This window comes from Mustela erminea, chromosome 5 (assembly GCF_009829155.1).
Source record: "Mustela erminea isolate mMusErm1 chromosome 5, mMusErm1.Pri, whole genome shotgun sequence".
Taxonomy (NCBI): domain Eukaryota; kingdom Metazoa; phylum Chordata; class Mammalia; order Carnivora; family Mustelidae; genus Mustela; species Mustela erminea.
Genome location: NC_045618.1, coordinates 23,104,765 through 23,122,322, shown reverse-complemented (window position 1 = coordinate 23,122,322; position 17,558 = coordinate 23,104,765). Strand labels below are relative to the sequence as shown.

At 43.0% G+C, this 17,558-nt stretch overlaps 1 protein-coding gene across 1 annotated transcript in view; it reads right to left on the bottom strand.

The window, feature by feature from the left end:
- The window catches only part of CHRNA7 (cholinergic receptor nicotinic alpha 7 subunit), a 115,478-nt gene that overhangs the window by 56,231 nt on the left and 41,689 nt on the right, over window positions 1–17,558 (bottom strand). Inside the window, 1 exon segment of the mRNA XM_032342265.1 lies at window positions 13,894–13,938. Within this exon segment, the coding sequence (XP_032198156.1) occupies window positions 13,894–13,938 (45 nt within the window).

Sequence of the window (17,558 nt, the reverse complement as noted above, 5' to 3'; positions counted from 1 at the left end):
TCATCAAATACCCTACCATATATGGATGTGAGCCCATGCCCTGCCTTGGCCCGATAAAAGACCCCCACTGCCTCCCTCCCAGCGTGACTTCCCCAACTCTGCTTTCCAGATCATGGAACCTCGCCCGAGGGTTCACACCTCCTTCCTGTGCGACATTCCTGGCTCCTCTTTTCTTGAGCCCTGAAACTTCGCCGGAGAGTGCCTTTAATAAATCTTGCCTTGTGCCTACCTCGCCTGGTGTCATTTTATCTCACCTATAAAACTTTACAATACCATAAGACAAAACAATATTGGAATAACTGGGATCTCATAAGAAGAGAAAGAGAGAGATCAGCAGAAGGAGGGTGTATTGGAGAAAATTATAGTAAAGAATTTCCCTAATATGGCATAGGAACAAGCATCAAAATCCAGGAGGCACAGAGAACCCCCCCTCAAAATCCACACTCCATCATCTAATAGTAAAACTTACAAGTCTCAGTGACAAAGAGAAAATCCTGAAAGCAGATTGGGACAAGAGGTCTGTAACATACAATCTTAGAAATATTAGGCTGGCAGCAGACCTATCCACAGAGACATGGAAGGCCAGAAAGGACTGGCATGATATATACAGAGCACTAAATGAGAAAAATATGCAGGCAAGAATACTATATCCAGCTAGATTGTCCCTGAAAATAGAAGGAGAGATATAAAGTTTCCAGGATAAACAAAAATTAAAAGAATTTGCAAACACTAAACCAGCCCTACAGGAAATATTAAAAGGGGTCTTCTAAGCAAAGAGAGGACCTAAAAGTAACAGACCAGAAAGGAACAGAGACAATATACAGTAACAGTCACCTTACAGGCAATACAATGAAACTAAGTTCATATCCTTTGATAGTTACCCTGAATGTAAATGGGCTAAATATCCCATTCAAAAGACACAGAGTATCAAATGGATAAAAAAACAAGACCTATAGATATGCTGTTTATAAGAAACTCATTTTAAACCCAAAAACACTTCCAGATTTAAAGCGATGGGGTGGAAAACAATTCACCGTGTTAACAGACATTAAAATGAAGTTGGGATGGCAATCCTTTTATCAGATAGATTAGACTTTAAGCCAAAGATTATAAGCGATGAGGAAGGACGCTATATCACACTTAAAGAGTCTGTCCAGCAATAAGATCTAAAAATTTTAAATATCCATGCCCCTAACATGGGAGTAATTATATAAACCAATTAATAACAAAATCAAGCAAACATGACAATAATATAATAATAGTAGGAGACATTAAGAGGCCCCTTACTGAAATGGACAGATCATCTAAGCAAACGATCAACAAGGAAATAAAGGCTTTAAATGACACACTGGACCAGATGGACATCACAGATATATTCAGAGCATTCCATCCCAAAGCAACAGGATACACATTCTTCTCTTGTGGAAGAGAACATGCTCCAGAATAGATCACATCCTGGGTCACAAATCAGGTCTCAACTGATAACAAAAGACTGGGATCATTCCCTGAATATTTTCAGACCACAATAATCTGAAACTAGAATTCAATCACAAGAAGAAAGTTGGAAAGAACTCAAATACATGGAGTCTAAAGAGCATCCTACTACAGAATGAAGGAGTCAACCAGGAAATTAAAGAAGAACTGAAAAATATTCATAGAAACAAGTGAAAATAAAAACATAAATTTTCAAAATCTTTGGGACACAGCAAAGGTGGTCCTGAGAGGAAAGTATGCAGCAATACAAGCCTTTCTCAAGAAACAAGAAAGGTCTCAAGTACACAACCTAACCCTACACCTAAAGGAGCTGGAGAAAGAACAGCAAAGAAAGCCTAAACACAGCAGGAGAAAAATAATGAATATCAGAGCAGAAATCAATGAAATAGAAACCAAAAAAACCAGTAGAACAAATCAATGAAACTAGGAGCTGGTTCACTGAATTATTAAGATTGATAAACTCCTGGCCAGACTATCAAAAAGAAAAGAGAAAGGATCCAAATCAATAAAATCATAAATGAAAGAGAAGAGATCACAACTAACACCAAAGAAATACAATTATAAGAACAAATTATGAGCAACTATATGCCAGCAAATTTGACAATTTGAAATGGATGCATTCCTAGAGACATATAAACTACTAAAACTGAACTAGAGGAGAACACAGGCAGTAACCTCTTTACCTCAGTCAGCCACAGCAACCTCTTCTAAGAAACACTGCCAAAGGCAAGGACTTCATCAAGATCAGAAGCTTTTGCATAGTAAAGGAAACAGGAAACAAAACCAAAAGATAATTGACAGAACAGGAGATGATATTTGCAAATGACATATCAGATAAAGGGCTAGTATCTAAAATCTAGAAAGAACTTATCAAACTCAACACCCAAAGAACAAATAATCCAATCAAGAAATGGGCAGGAGACATGAACAGACAATTCTGCAAAGAATATTTCCAAATGGACAACAGACACATGAAAACATGCTCCACATCACTCAGCATCAGGGAAATACAAATCGAAACCACAGTGAGATACCAACTCACACCAGTCAGAATGGCTAAAATTAACAAGTCAGGAAACAACATATGTTGGAGAGGATGTGGAGAAAGGGGAACCCTCCTACACTGTTGGTGGGAATGCAAGCTGGTGAAGCCACTCTGGAAAACAGAGTGGAGTTCCTCAAAAAATTGAAAATAGAGCTACCCTATGACCCAGCAATCGCACTACTGGGTATTTACCCCAAAGATACAAATGAAGTGATCTGAAGGGACACGTGTCCCCGAATGTTTATAGAAGCAATGTCCACAATAGCCAAACTATGGAAAGAACCTAGATGTCTATGAACAGATGAATGGATAAAGAAGATGAGGTATATACATATATACAATGGAATACTATGCAGCCATCAAAAGGAACAAAATCTTGCCTTTTACAACAACATGGATGGAACTAGAGGGTATTATGCTGAGCGAAATAAGTCAAAGAAAGAAAGACAAGTATCATATGATCTCTCTGATATGAGGAATTTGAGAGGTAAGGTGGGTGGTTTGGGTGTTAAGGAAGGGAAAAATGAAACAAGATGGGATCGGGAGGGAGACAAACCATAAGAGACTCTTAATCTCATGAAACAAACTGAGAGTCACTGGGGGGTAGGAGGGTAGGGATAGGGTGGCTGCATTGTGGACATTGGGGAAGGTATGTGTTATGGTGACTCCTGTGAAATGTGTAAGCTGATGATCCTCAGACCTGTACCCCTGGGGCAAATAATACATTATATGTTAATTAAAAACAAAAACAAACAAACAAAAAAGAGTGATCTGTAGGCTCTACCATGGCCGGTTCTTCTTAGCAAATGTCTCTGCACTGGCAGACTTCCCACCACAAGGAGGTGGGCTCCGCATCATCCCAGAAGGTGCCTCGCATCTGCTCACTTGAAAGCCAAGCTGGGTCTCCCCCATCTCAGGACAGGAAAGGTGGGCTGCAGGGAGAGGTGGAAATCAGGCAGCCCCAGTTCTCACCAAGCCTGTGGCAGAGCCAGTTGTGTGAGCTCAAGCAAGTTGTTAAACAAAAAACCATGGGCCCCAAATTACTTGGCCAAGTCACCAAACTGGGCTTAATACTTAACTGCAGTTTCAATCAACCCCAGAGATTTAAGCCTTAAAGGGCCAGTCTTGAATTTTCTGATTAGCATCAGTGAGGTCAACTGTCAAAAGCCCACTTTGGAAAACAGTGTGGAGATTCCTCAAGAAATTAAAAATAGAGCTTCCCTATGACCTTGCAATTGCACTACTGGGTATTTACCCCAAAGATACAGATGTAGTGAAAAGAAGGGCCATCTGTACCCCAATGTTTAGAGCAGCAATGGCCATGGTCGCCAAACTGTGGAAAGAACCAAGATGCCCTTCAACAGACGAATGCATAAGGAAGATGTGGTCCATATACACTATGGAGTATTATGCCTCCATCAGAAAGGATGAATAACCAACTTTTGTAGCAACATGGACAGGACTGGAAGAGATTATGCTGAGTGAAATCAGTCAAGCAGAGAGAGTCAATTATCATATAGTTTCACTTATTTGTGGAGCATAACAAACAGCATGGAGGACAAGGGGAGATGAAGAGAAGGGAGTTGAGGGAAATTAGAAGGGGAGGTGAACCATGAGAGACTATGGACTCTGAAGAACAATCTGAGGGGTTTGAAGGGGTGGGGGTGGGAGGTTGGGGGAACCAGGTGGTGGGTATTAGAGAGGGCACGGATTGCAATGAGCACTGGGTGTGGTGCAAAAACAATGAATATTGTTACGCTGAAAAAAATAAATTAATTTAAAAAAAAAAGCCCCTCTCTATCCTCCAGTGGAAGATGAGATAATCTGCTTGATAGACCCCCTACCCTTCCCTCTCAAGGAAAGTGACCTTGTCTGAAACAATTCTTTCTTTTCTCTTGCTTGTAATTTTCTTGCCCTGCCCTCCATCCTTTAAAAACTTTCCATTTTGTGCAACTCCTGGGAGTTCATTCCTCTCTACTTGCTGGGTAGGGTGCCGCCCAACTCTCAAATTGATCATTTAATTAAGCCAATTAGATCTTCAACCTTACTTGGTTGCAATTTGTTTTTTCACAAGGTAAACCTCCCTCTCTGAGCTGTGGCTTCCTCACAGGTGCCCTGCCTCGCAGGGCAGGATGGTGCTGTGAGGATGAAATGTGTACAGTAGCAGGTCAGTCACATGGCCATAGCAGGAATGTGACAAATAATGATGGCTTACCAAAAAAAAAAAAAAAAGCAAAAGAAGGACTTCTCCATTTCACAAGACCCTATAGGACAAGACAGCGGTAAGAACCAAGCTTTACCCAAAGGTATAGAGGCACCATCAACTGGGCACAGGAGGCTGTAGCAGGAACCTTGGCTCTGCGTGCCCTGCGAGCAGGATCAGAGCCCAGGACCCCAAAGGTTTCCATGAACATTTCTGAAGACTGAATATGTAAAAGGGCTTGTAAGCAATCATGTTCCAGAAAGAGGTTTTTTATCCTCTTGAAGCACTTACTCCCCACTCAGAAAGTAGGTCCCTGGAGGGCAGAGGTCCTGCACAAGATCTTCCTACAAACAGTGCCTGGCATGTTGGGTACCTGATAGTAAGTGTCAACCTAGAAACGACAGCCATGTTCTTCATCTGGGATCAGAACAGTTGACTCAAAGAATTTTCAAAACATATATGTGGGGCACCTGGGTGGCTCAGTGGGTTAAAGCCTCTGCCTTCAGGTCAGGTCATGATCCCAGGGCCTTGGGATCAGGCCCTGCAGCAGGCTTTCTGCTCAGCAGGGAGCCTGCTTCCCTTCCTCTCTCTCTGCCTGCCTCTCTGCCTACTTGTCATCTCTGTCTCTCAAATAAATAAATAAAATCTTAAAACAACAGGACAACAACAAAACAGCAACAACAAAAAACACATATGTACGGAGTTTTCCAAAGCCAAGTCTTTCACACCAACAACCAGTTCTTGATTCTCTGGACAGGAACTGGGTGTCCAGCCATTCGGTTCAATTCAGATCCTCTTTACCTGAAGTTAGTGTCAGATAATCACTCCCAGAGCATCTGGAAGAATCTCTGCTTTTCCTTCTCTTCCATTTCTGAGGGATCCCTTCTCATTTTGTCTTCAAGATATGATTATGTAGGGTTGTTATGGGGACATACAAGGGAGGAAGGGGCCCTGGATGTGAAACACACCATAGGAACCCCAATTCTTCCATGCGTCTGAGAACTGGCCTCATTAGAATTTGCCTTGAGCCCACAGGAAACTTTTTAAGTGTGTGTGCATGCACATGCATGAAAATATTTATAGCAGGAGAACGAGAGAGAAGAGAAAGTACCTCTGGTATAATAAGAAACATATTTGGTCTATGTCCCAGGTTCTTGGCACAGGGTTTCTAAAACCTTGGTTATTCCCTGAGGATAGGAATGTCTCTTGTTATTCATATATCTGAGCCCATCTAAGATTATTCTAAGGAGGTGAGGTGACTTAAGGTGGACCCCCTAGATCACCTCAGGTAGCCAGGATGAAGCTGGACATCAGAGAGACCAAGCTTTGACTCCCGGGTGGGATTTTTCAGCCCCACCCAAACTTATTATCCAGGCAGAGGAGAGAGAATGAAGAATGGATTATAAAAATCCTTGAACAAAATTCAGAGCTTCTGGGTTGGTGACCAGGTGCCAGGACAGTAGCCCACAGAGGGCAGAAAACCTCTGTGTCTCCCCCATACCTTGCCCTATGCCTCTCTTCCATTTACTTGTTCCTGACCAGTATTCTTTATAATAAATCAGTAAATATAAGTGTTTTCTTGAGTTCCATGAGCTGTTCTGAATTTGAACTCAGCTGGACAGAAGTATTAGTAGCCTGGACACCCACATTGTGGCTGGCATGCTTTGGGAGTAGTCTTGTGGGACTGAGACCTTGACTTGTAGGATCTGATGCTAACTCCAGGTAGAGAGGATCAGAATAGAACTGAAAGGCTGGACACCCAGTCTGTGTCCAGAGAATCAGAGAACTGATCGTAGGTGTGAAAGAGCATGTACTTGGTGTCAGAAAACTCCATACATGTGTGTTTTGAAAATTCTTCGAGTCAACTGTTTTGATCTCAGATGAAGAAAGTAGGCCTCTGGGGCGCCTGGGTGGCTCAGTGGGTTAAGCCACTGCCTTCGGCTCAGGTCATGATCTCAGGGTCCTCGAATTGAGTCCCGCATCGGGCTCTCTCCTCAGCGGGGAGCCTGCCTCCTCCCCTCTCTCTTCCTGCCTCTCCCTCTCTCTTTGTAATCTCTCTCTGTCAAATAAATAAATAAAATCTTTAAAAAAAAAAAAAGAAAGAAAGAAAGTGGGCCTCCTCCTTCCTCTTTCCTTCCTTGTTGGGTTGGCGGGCTCTGGGAGTGCAGGAGGAACAACAGAAATGACCGTGGGTCCTGCCATCTTCCAGCCTCCTCCCACACTTTCCTTCACCCTTGACTCTCCCGCCAAAAGGATGTATGCCCAGGTCACATCTCCATAGGTAACCGGATACCTATGCAGGAAACAAATAAAAGACAACCCCCCCCCCCCACCGCCAACTCCCTCCCAGTGCAACTTCTCCCACTCCTCTTTCCAGAGTCAAGGAACCTCGCCCCGAGGGTGCCTACCTCCTCCCAGTGCGACTTTCCTGGCTCCCCTTCTCCTGAGCCCCGAAACGTCACCAGAGAGTGCCTTTAATAAATCTTGCCTTGCGCCCACTTTGCCTGGTGTTGTGTTTATCTCGCCTATAAAACCTTACACCCTTGACACTTTTTTCTCTCAGTATGACATCATGATTGAAATCATCATATTAACTGTGGGTTGTTATGAGGCCCCTAAGCAAGACATTGGCTGGCTTGTGTGTGAACGTAATGTGCAGCATTTCTACGTATCAGAGATGAAGTGGTAGAGAAAACAAATTAAAAAGGTAAACTTTTTAGAAATAAACATGGTTTACAATGTAACATTCTACAATGTGAATACTATTCATTCCATAATTGGAATCAGGAAGTAGAAAATAGAGAACAAAAAGGATGGGGAATGTAGAGCCAGAAGAATGGTCAAAATTCCGAGATCAGAGGCCAGACTCTTTTGAAAAGCACAGGCAAGTCTTTGGATTTCTCTTCAGAAACCTAAATGGTTCTTCTATTTCTTCTCACAGATTAAATCAGATTATATCTGACAGGCTCCCCAAAATGATGAAATTACTCTATAGAAAAAAAATACCCCAAGTGCTTCCTCCTAGGAATAAGAGGTAAACAGAACAGCAACTTTCTCTTCCTTCAGGTTATCTAAATAGCTGGAAATTCCTGCCAAATCAAGGGTGAGTGAAAAAAAGGAAAACACAGTAACAAACTGTAACTCAAAAGAAAATCTAATTAATTAATTTATTTTACTGTTCCATCCTTCTATTCAGACTGTATAGAAAATCTCTCATTTGCAGAATATTGACCTCAGAGTTAAAAATACCCTGGGGGAAAAGATTATGCAGATTCAGGTTTTCAGAACAGCAATTCAGCAACAGGAAGCTCTGGGAAATAAAGTTTGCTGAAGGCAATTTCCTTGATTTTTCTTTCCCCTCCTGTCCATATTTCTGCCCTGGTCTACTGCTCTCTGATCTTCACATTAGACATTAAGAGAAGGAAAGGAAAACTGAATTGGGGTAAATCAGAGGGGAAGAAAAAGCATGAGAGACGGTGGAATCTGAGAAACAAACTTAGGGTTTGGGAGGGGAGGGGTGGAGGGATGGGTGAGCCTGGCCTCAGGTATTAAGGAGGGCATATATTGCATGGAACACTGGTTGTGGTGATAAACTATGAATCTTGGAACACTGAAAAAATATTAATAATAAAATTAAGATGTTTAAAAAAAAAAAAACGAGACAGTCCATTTCTGTAAAGCAGAGATTTTCCCCACCTGTGAACTCCATTGTCCCTACCACCAGCCTGCCTCTTGCCATATCTCTAGGGACTCACTTGGTCACAATATTTTAACCTTTTTGGTTGAATGTAAATTGCACAGCCTGATTATAAATGGCTTAAGAGAAAAAGCTGGGTCTCATCTACTTCTGGGTATCCCTCACATGACCCAGTTCAATGCCTTCCTCATAACAGGTGCTCAAAAAGATTTGTTAAATAGATAAGTGAGATAAGGTGAGTTTTAGAACAAATGAAGTTGCAGACGATTCTGCAAGTGCGAGAATTAATTAGAAACAAGCTGTGCTTGAGAGAAATTTAGAAGTCTCCAGCGACATCCTTCAAAGCAAGCATGTTTATTTATGAAGACCCTGAACTCAATGTAATAAGTAATAATCTGGCAAAATAATATTTTCCTGAAAAACAACAACTTTGAAAAAAACATTTGCCAAGTCATATATGTCACTGAAGATCATTTGCTTACTGTGGTATAAGGAATGTAGGCTTCAAGAAGACAGACCTGTCTGTGACCTCACATGCAGTGAACATATTAGGTGTCTCTCTCTATATAAGAAAAATGGCAACAGCAGGACTGTACCATAGAGGACAGGGGCAATTCTGGTTTTATGCTAAAAAGGAAGCATTTGTATTATCTCCCAGAATTTCCAGAGCTTCAACCTTACACTACAGTGTTCAGATGTTATTTGGAGTTGGCTCTATTTTGTATCATGGTATCTTAGCCCTTCCTAGATTCCTAGGTTGAGTTTTTTTGTTTCATTCGTTCCACAAAAATTATTCAGTGCCCACTGGGGGTAGAGTAGTGAATAAACCCAACTGAGTCCAGCCCTCCCAGTGTACATTCCAGTTGTGGGAGGGAGACTCAGAGCCAGAGAACAAATAAACAAAGGATGGGACAAAGGCTTTAGAAACAAAATGAAATGGCCTTATGGAATGCATGCTTTCCTCAAATTGCTATGCTGAGCCCTAATTCCAATGTGAGGATGTCAGAGAAGGGGCCTTTAGCAGGTAGTTAGATCATATGGAAGAACCCCTCCCAAATGAGATTAGTGCCCTTATACAAAGAGGCCAATAGCTAGCTCACTCCCTCTCAACCATGTGAGAACATGACACAAACACAACTCAAAAGAGGGCCCTAATAGAACCCAACCGTGGCTGGTGGCACCATGATCTCAGACTTCCAGCATTCAGAACTGTGAGAAATAAATATCTGTTGTGTATAGCCACCCAGTTTATGGCATTTTCTTATAGCAGCCCAAACAAAGGCACCAGGTAAGGAGAATGGAGTGAGCTGGGGTAGCAGGGGAGGGTTTGAGACAGTAGTCAGGGACACTGGGAAGACCTCACTGGAAAGGTGATTTTCAGGAAGAGACTAGTAAGAAGCGAGGGAGAAAAGAAGTGGTTCTTGGGGAAAGAGTCTTCCAGGTAGAGGGAGCAAGCACAAAGGCCCTGAGGTGGATGTGTGCTTGGGTAATGTGTGCAGGGCATCAAGCAGGGCAGGGAGCACAGCAAGAAAAAGAGGACTGAGGGGGATGTGGCAGAAGCAAGGGCCAGGCCGACAGAGTCAGAGAATACCTCAAGGACCTCAGCTTGTCACTGGTGAGACAGGAGTCTCTGGAAGGATCTGGGTCAATGAGGCTTGTGGTTGAACCTTCATCTTCTCTTATTGGGATCATACTGACTGGTATATTGAGAACAGACATCACTAGGGGAGGTAAGAAATGACACAGAAAGTTGGGCTAGGAGTCTCCACAATAACATGGGTGAGAGAGGATGATGGATTAGACCAGGGTAGAAGCAATGGGGTTGACTTGTGGTGATAAGAGTTGGATCTGTTTTGAAGATCGAATTGCCAGATCAGATGTGGGTGTGAAAAACAAGAGTTAAGGGTGACTCTGAGGCTTCTGCTCTGAGTAAATGAAGACAATGGAGCTACCATTTATCCCAAATGGAGACAGCTACTGTAGTGGCCAAGGGCAGCTGCCCAAAATGTTCCACTGTGTTATACTGATTATTTTATTTTATTAATTTACATTCAATTATCCAACATATAGTACATCATTAGTTTTTGATGTAGTGTTCAATGATTCATTAGTTGCATATAACATCTAATGTTCATCACATCACATGCCCTCCTTAACGCCCATCATACTGATTATTTTAAATAAAAGTTACCTAAAAAGGCCTGTGCAAGAAGGATACTCAGACCCTCCTCTGTCTCCCTGAAAGCAGGAAATAAATTTCTCCCAAAGATACCCTCCCTGGACCAGGAGCTAAAGAGACATAATTATCACCAGAGATAGGAAAATTTAGAGCCAAGAAGGCTGTAGAAACAATCTTTGTTACTTTTTGCTAATTTCCCAGCACAGTCCAAATTTCCTTCAGAATTCCTTACTAATTAAAACTCCCAAAGACAAGGGTCTTTGTCCTGTCAATTCCTCACAAATGTGTCTCTTTGTCTAAGAAGCTTAAAAGTATCTGTCTTGGTCATTTCTGTAGGTCTCAATGCCATTATTGGGCCTCCATATGCACATAACAAAACTGGGTTTTCTCCTGTTAATCTATCTCATGTAAATTCAATGTTAGGCCAACTGGGAGGACCTTAATGGGTAGAGAAAGATTTTAGCTTCTCTTCACTATGGAGGTGGCAAGTGTGAAAGGAAAAGAATGAATGGTCTGGAATACACTAGGGTTAAGAGCCTACTGGGTGCCCACATGGGGACACCATGGAGGAAGTTGGGTTGGTGCTGTTAGCTCCTGAATGGTGCCTTAAGCCAGGATACTGGATCCTCCAACTCCTGAGACAAGGAATGGCTGGACAGACATGAAGAGACAACAGTGGGAACTTAGGAGTCTGAGTGAATTAGGAGAAAAACTTAAGGAGAGGTATCTAGACACTAAATGAAGAAAGATTTAAGAAAGAGGGACCAATCAACTCTACCAAATGCCCTGAGAGACCCATTAAGATAAGAGGGGGGAAAAAAATCAATCCCTGGAAAAGATAAAACAATGGTATTCTACCCCTGGTGGGGAGTAGGGGGACAGGGCAGGTATTGACAGGTAAGGGACACAAGACATCACCCTGGATGATGGCAAAGTTCTGCTTCCTGAGGAGGGTGGGATTGAAGTGCTGAAAGCATGCCTGGCAATTCACTGACCAGTACACTTAGGATCTAGGCATTGTACTGTACCTAAAATTTTGCCTTGAAAGACACCCTAGTCAAAGAGCTGCATGAAACACATGGGTGAAGGTAACCACTGTCCGCTCTTCCACTTTAAACAGAATTTAAAAAGAAGCTAGATCTATAGGAAGATGGATAGATGGCCAAATATGGGAGAAAGCAAGAATTACGAAGTGCTAATTACAGAGTCTATGAGGTGAGGACATACACTCACTGTGACTTGACTGAGCTTGAAATTTTTGAAAATTTTCAACAAAAAAACTGGGGAAAATTGTTATTCATAGTACAGCATTCAGGAAACTGGGGTTAGTGGTTTGTTCACCCCAAGCCAGGCCAGGGTAAATTTAACTGAGAAGCATGGGAAGAGGCTGGGGGCAGTCTGAGCCCAGGGAGGCACCACTTGGAGGAACATTCCTGTAAAGGTGAGGAGGAAACTAGAGTCACTGGAGGGGTTAATGTGGACAAACTGAGCTCTGCCTGTATGCTGAGAATGACCTGCAGACTCTATTATGAGGTTAGAGGCAACAGGGAAGACCATGAAAGCAAGGTTCTCAGCAGGTACCAAGAGAGGGAACCCCTTCCCAGGAGGGAGAGCCCTTCTCTAGGGGAGCATTGACCCTGTGCCCATGATAAAAGGAGGGAAGCTGGAGCAGGTGTGCATAGGCTTTGAGGTAGGATGTGCTCACTAAAGAATGTTGCTTTAAATCCTGCAGCAACATCTCTAAAATGTTCTTTGAGGGATCTCATGTAGAGCGAAGCTTACTTGTGGGACACAAGGCAGATGGCTTTGCATGAATCCATTTTCTCTCCCTCAACTTCCACATGCATTCCCACTAAAACTCACCTGCCCAAGAACCACCTGGGAGTACCCCTTTCCCCACATTTACTTCTCTCATTTCTCCTTACAAAGAAAGGCATATTTCCCTTACCTCAGCTCCTATCTTGGGACAGTGGCCCAAGAAGGAACAAGTCAATTCAAAATGTCAGTATCTATGCATTAAAACTTGGGTGACAAAAAGTTTCAAATGATCTTTGATGGGTTTTAATTCATTTAATTCCTTTCTTTCAACAAAATTGAAAGAGAAACTAATCAAGTTGTCAGCTGATACATCCTGATAAAACTATATTATCTTTGGCACGTCATCTGGAAGAAGTTCAAGGAATTGATTAATATTGCTGTAAGAAAATGTCTTTCATTATGAGTGACACATTATTACATCTATTTTAAAAAGTCATAGAACTGATGGTGAAATAGGCATCAGTGTCTCATTTCTGATAATAAAAAAATAGTCATCCATGAATACATGAATTAATTTAAAACAAAAACCCATCTTTGGTGGAGAGATAAATGTCACCTTGATGAATTAAGTACCAATAATCATTGTAAACCTAAATCAATCTAGAAGAAAAAAATTAACACATTGTCTAAAGGAATAGTTTTTATGTAAATATTTATATTTAAGAGAACCAAGACAGAGTGATTAATAAAAGACCTGCAAACACAAAATTATATTATGTTAGGGTAAAATTCTGTGTGAAAATTAGAATTGCAATGCCAGTGCAAAGAAGACAAGGACTGTGTGAAATATCTGGCAGTTAAAGAAGACCTTGTTTATATATTTCTTAAGTGAATGATATGGATATCAAATTATTATGGCATTTAGATTCCACTGAAAATAGAGACTAACAGTTTTACTTTCAAATGTCAATATTTACAATTTGATGGAAGAGACATCATTTGCAATTCATTAAATTTAGGTGAGAATTTTAGATGTCAAGTTAAAAATCTATGAATGGAATATAGCGTTTCCAAACGTTTGCAGGGGCTACTGGAACACTAAGTGTGGAGGCCTCTGGCTTAGACAACTCCTTAATATTCCAATATGTGCATCCAGGGGGCATGGCGAGGTGGGAGAGGCAGGTGCCCCTGAGCCCTGGGGTCCAGTTAGTGCAGGTTATAGACACCTTACAGACAATGCAGATCTTAGTCTTATTATTTGTTTTGCATGAAGTGGTTTTAAAATGTCCCTCAAATCACCGCATAGAGAAACACACGCATGCACTCGATCCTGCAGGATGCAATGAAAAACTCCAGAGTAGGCATTCTAGTTCACATACCCTGGCATGTGTGCAGTGAGGGAGGACTTCCCTGGCTTTGCTCAGGGGTCCTCTGCTTCCCCTGCATTTCAAGCACTGGCTACTGTGAAGTATGAGCAGAAAGACTGGCAGGGGAGGACTGCCATTGTCCCGACTTACCATCTGCAGCCAAATGTTGGTGGTTAAAACTTGGTTCTTCTCATCCTTCAAAGAAAAAGAAAGACCCATATAAATATGGTTTATATGGTTTACAAAAGAGGGAATGATACTGTTATTCATGCAGGAGTCGGACTGCTCAGACTGCTGGAGTGTGTGGAAATTAGGAGGCATTGAGCACTTCCAAATACACACAAGCAGCATTTCCCCAGAGTTAAGCTTTTCTCTTTATCCTGAAATTATGTACATTATAGAGCACTTACAAAATATGAAGAAGTATAAAGAAGAAAATTAAAACCCCACAGCCCCGTTATCCAGAGATGACACATGCTAATGATTTATCTTATTCTCCTTTGTACCCTTTACATTAATTAAAATGCTTAAGAAAATAAAATTGGGTACAAATTCCAATTCTTTAAAGTCAAGTTTATTACCAGAATGTATACAGTTTTAAACAAATATCAATATCTCGTGCTTCCCTCCCCCAGGAAAGGGAATATGACCCTATGGCAGCAGACACACTGTATGCCAATGGTGCTGCATGGGTCACATTTCTGCCTGGTCCCTGTGGATCTGCCTACCTTTTCTCTCATCTTCTAGCTACCAAGAAGGATGCCTGGCCCCTGACATACACCTACAAGGTAAATTCTGTCCTAATGAGCAAACCAAGTTTCAGCAAGGTAAGATGACTCTCCGACGGAGCTAATCAAACTTGGATCTCTGACTCAAAGCCCCTTCTCCCCACATTTCCAAACCACCTAAGGATGGGATCCAGCAGGGTGCCTAGTCTGTGCTCTAAGCAGAACCTGGGATAGTATAATAACCATGGCTTTGCCCCAGCACAGGACGTCTACAGAAGATTCTAGGCAATATCAACCTTTCCAGCTGGGATGCAAGCATCATCTTATCACAGCTGGCCAACCCCAAGATGGCCCAGCAAATACCAATGTGTGCAGGCTAATGAGCAAGTCTCCTGCAGTAGTTCTACTGTGATGGTGTTATGCAGAACTTAGCACCCAATTCCCACCTAAACGACTCCGTAAATTGGCAACTGCCAGTCTCTTTAGGAGAAAGTATAAAGCAATGCCCCCAAGTAGATGTGCCTAGAAGCTGAGACTGTGAGTTCCTCCACCAGGATTTACCTGGCCCCTTTAACTGATGTGATGGCTTACACAAAAACAGACCCAATGGAAGAAACAACATGGCATCTGCTGGGGCGTGGCCAGAGGGCTGGGATGCAAATGAGAAATAAATGCTGTTCCCCATTAAAATAAAAATGTGTTGAGGGGCGCCTGGGTGGCTCAGTGGGTTAAAGCCTCTGCCTTTGGCTCAGGTCATGATCCCAGGGTCCTGGGATCGAGCCTCACATCAGGCTCTCTGCTCGGCCAGGAGCCTGCTTCCTCCTCTCTCTCTCTCTGCCCGCCTCTCTGCCTACTTGTGATCTCTGTCTGTCAAATAAATAAATAAATAATCTTAAAAAAAAAAAATGTGTTGAACATGTAAGGATTTGGCAAAGATTCTTTGATGCACCAATGCCCCTGGCTCAGCAGCTCACACCCAGAGCAACTTTGAGAGCTGAACTTGGCAGGCAAGGAGGTATGTGAATCCCAAAGAAAGAACAGAGCTGCTTGGGAAGCGACAGGCGCATCCTAGTAAAGTCTCGGGTTGCAGCTGTGTCCAGAAAATGCTGTCAGTTTGGTTAAAGCAAAATTACACCCTATTTTCCAAAATAAAACACGGCAGTGTCTTTTTGGTGGAAAAAGTTACGTAGCTGACGTCTCTCGGTATTCTGTACTGAGCAAATGGTCCCCGATAGAGCCGTGTATTTGCACCGCAAGAAAACTCTTGTTCCGGGTCAATCTCCAATATTATTTGAAAGCATCAGTGAACTCTTTAAGGACATATATCCATTGCATCAACTTATTAAGGAGTTGTTGTTTTTAATGGACTTAAAATTAGCCAGTGTTCCATTTGGGTGGCTTTCCTTCTTTTAATTGCATCTGTGTCTTCAGCTTCTGAGAAAAAAGCTTCTGTGGTTTGGGAGCTCAATTACTACCAATCTAATTAAAAGGCTTTCTTCTTTCCAACATTCTAACTGAAACCTCATTAGAGTGAAACGGAATTTCTGTGGTGTGTAGCAGCATGGGACTGAAGTGCCGGCATTTCAAACTGTAATCAACACTAAGCAGCAGCCAGATACCGCCGGAGAGCACAAGGATGCCAGGTAGGGGAGCCCTCCACGGAGACTCCGGGGACCAGCCCACAGATCAGCAAGGAGGCTGCTGTGTGCATCCCAGAGTGGGTCTCTCTCCTGCTTCCATCCCAGGGCCACCCGCTGGCTGTGTCTCTCAGCTTTCTCAGTCTGCCCAGCGACAAGATATCCTCTTTCCCACCCCCGGGTGTAGTACCCTCTCTCCATCACACACTGAATGTTTGTGTCCCCCGGAAATTCCCATGTTCAAACTTAACCCCCACCGTGATGACATCTGGAGGTGGGACCTTTGGAAGATTAGGTCCTGAGAGCAGAGCCTCCTGTGAATGGGATCAGTGCCTTATGATAGAGACCCCAGAGAGCCCCCTCACCCCTTCAGTCCTGTGAGGACACAGGGGAGAAAAGAGCAGTCTATGAACCACGAAGCAGGTTCGCACAGATACCAGATCGACCAGTGCACTGACCCTGGATTTCCCAGCATCCTCACCTGTAAGAAATAATTGTGTGTTAAGCCACCCAGTCTGTGATATTTTTGTTATAGGAGCCCAAGCTGATGAAGATAGTACCCCACCACACACTGACCTCCACTCAGCTCCAGATGGGGCTCTCTGCCCTTATCCAGCTGCACTGCTGAAAGAATGAAGTCTACGGTTCCTAGTGTAGTACACAAGCCACAGTCCAGCCAAGTGTTCATTCATTTATTCATTCACTCACTCATTCAACAAATGTTTGCAGAGCACTTCCCATCTCATTGCTATCCGGACATATACAGTAGGAACTGAACATCATTCTTGAGCTCGTAGAATGTAAAATGTGAGTCAGGAATGGGATTAGACAACTCAAGAATGATATAATTACAAAAGGTGACAGAAAAGGAACAGGGTGCCTTCAGAGAGAATGACAGGGATGGAGTCCCAAGAATGAGCCTTCCTTTTGACACCCTATGATACTGGAAGACCAAAAGACATGCCTCCCTTATCACATCACCTGTATCATTTGCTCTTCAAGACCTCACTCCTTCTCACCTCCCAGGACCTGCCCTCTCCCTACCCTCTTCCTTCCTCCTGCCCAGACTGAGGCTGCCTCCTGACTCAACAGCGGCTCCAGCATAGAGCCAGCAACTCAGCTCAGGACCTCGGCTTTGCAAAGGAGAATGAGGAGCACTGAGGAGAGACATAAGAGAGATTACAACCTGCAAGAATCCAGCCTACTTCAGAAAGCACCTGGCAACCAGCTCCTGGAGTTATAAAAACAGAGGATAGCCACCTGCCTGCAGAGGACACTTCAGTGGCCCTGCAAGTGTGCAGCTTAGGTGACCCAGGGCCTGCGCAGTCTACAGTGGCCAGATCTCCTACACACCCTGGTGCCCACGCCAGCCTCTAGCCATTCCTTCTTGCCACTCCCAGCATACCCGCAGTGCCCTACTTCCTGAGCCTTCTGCAAGAGGGCCCAAGGC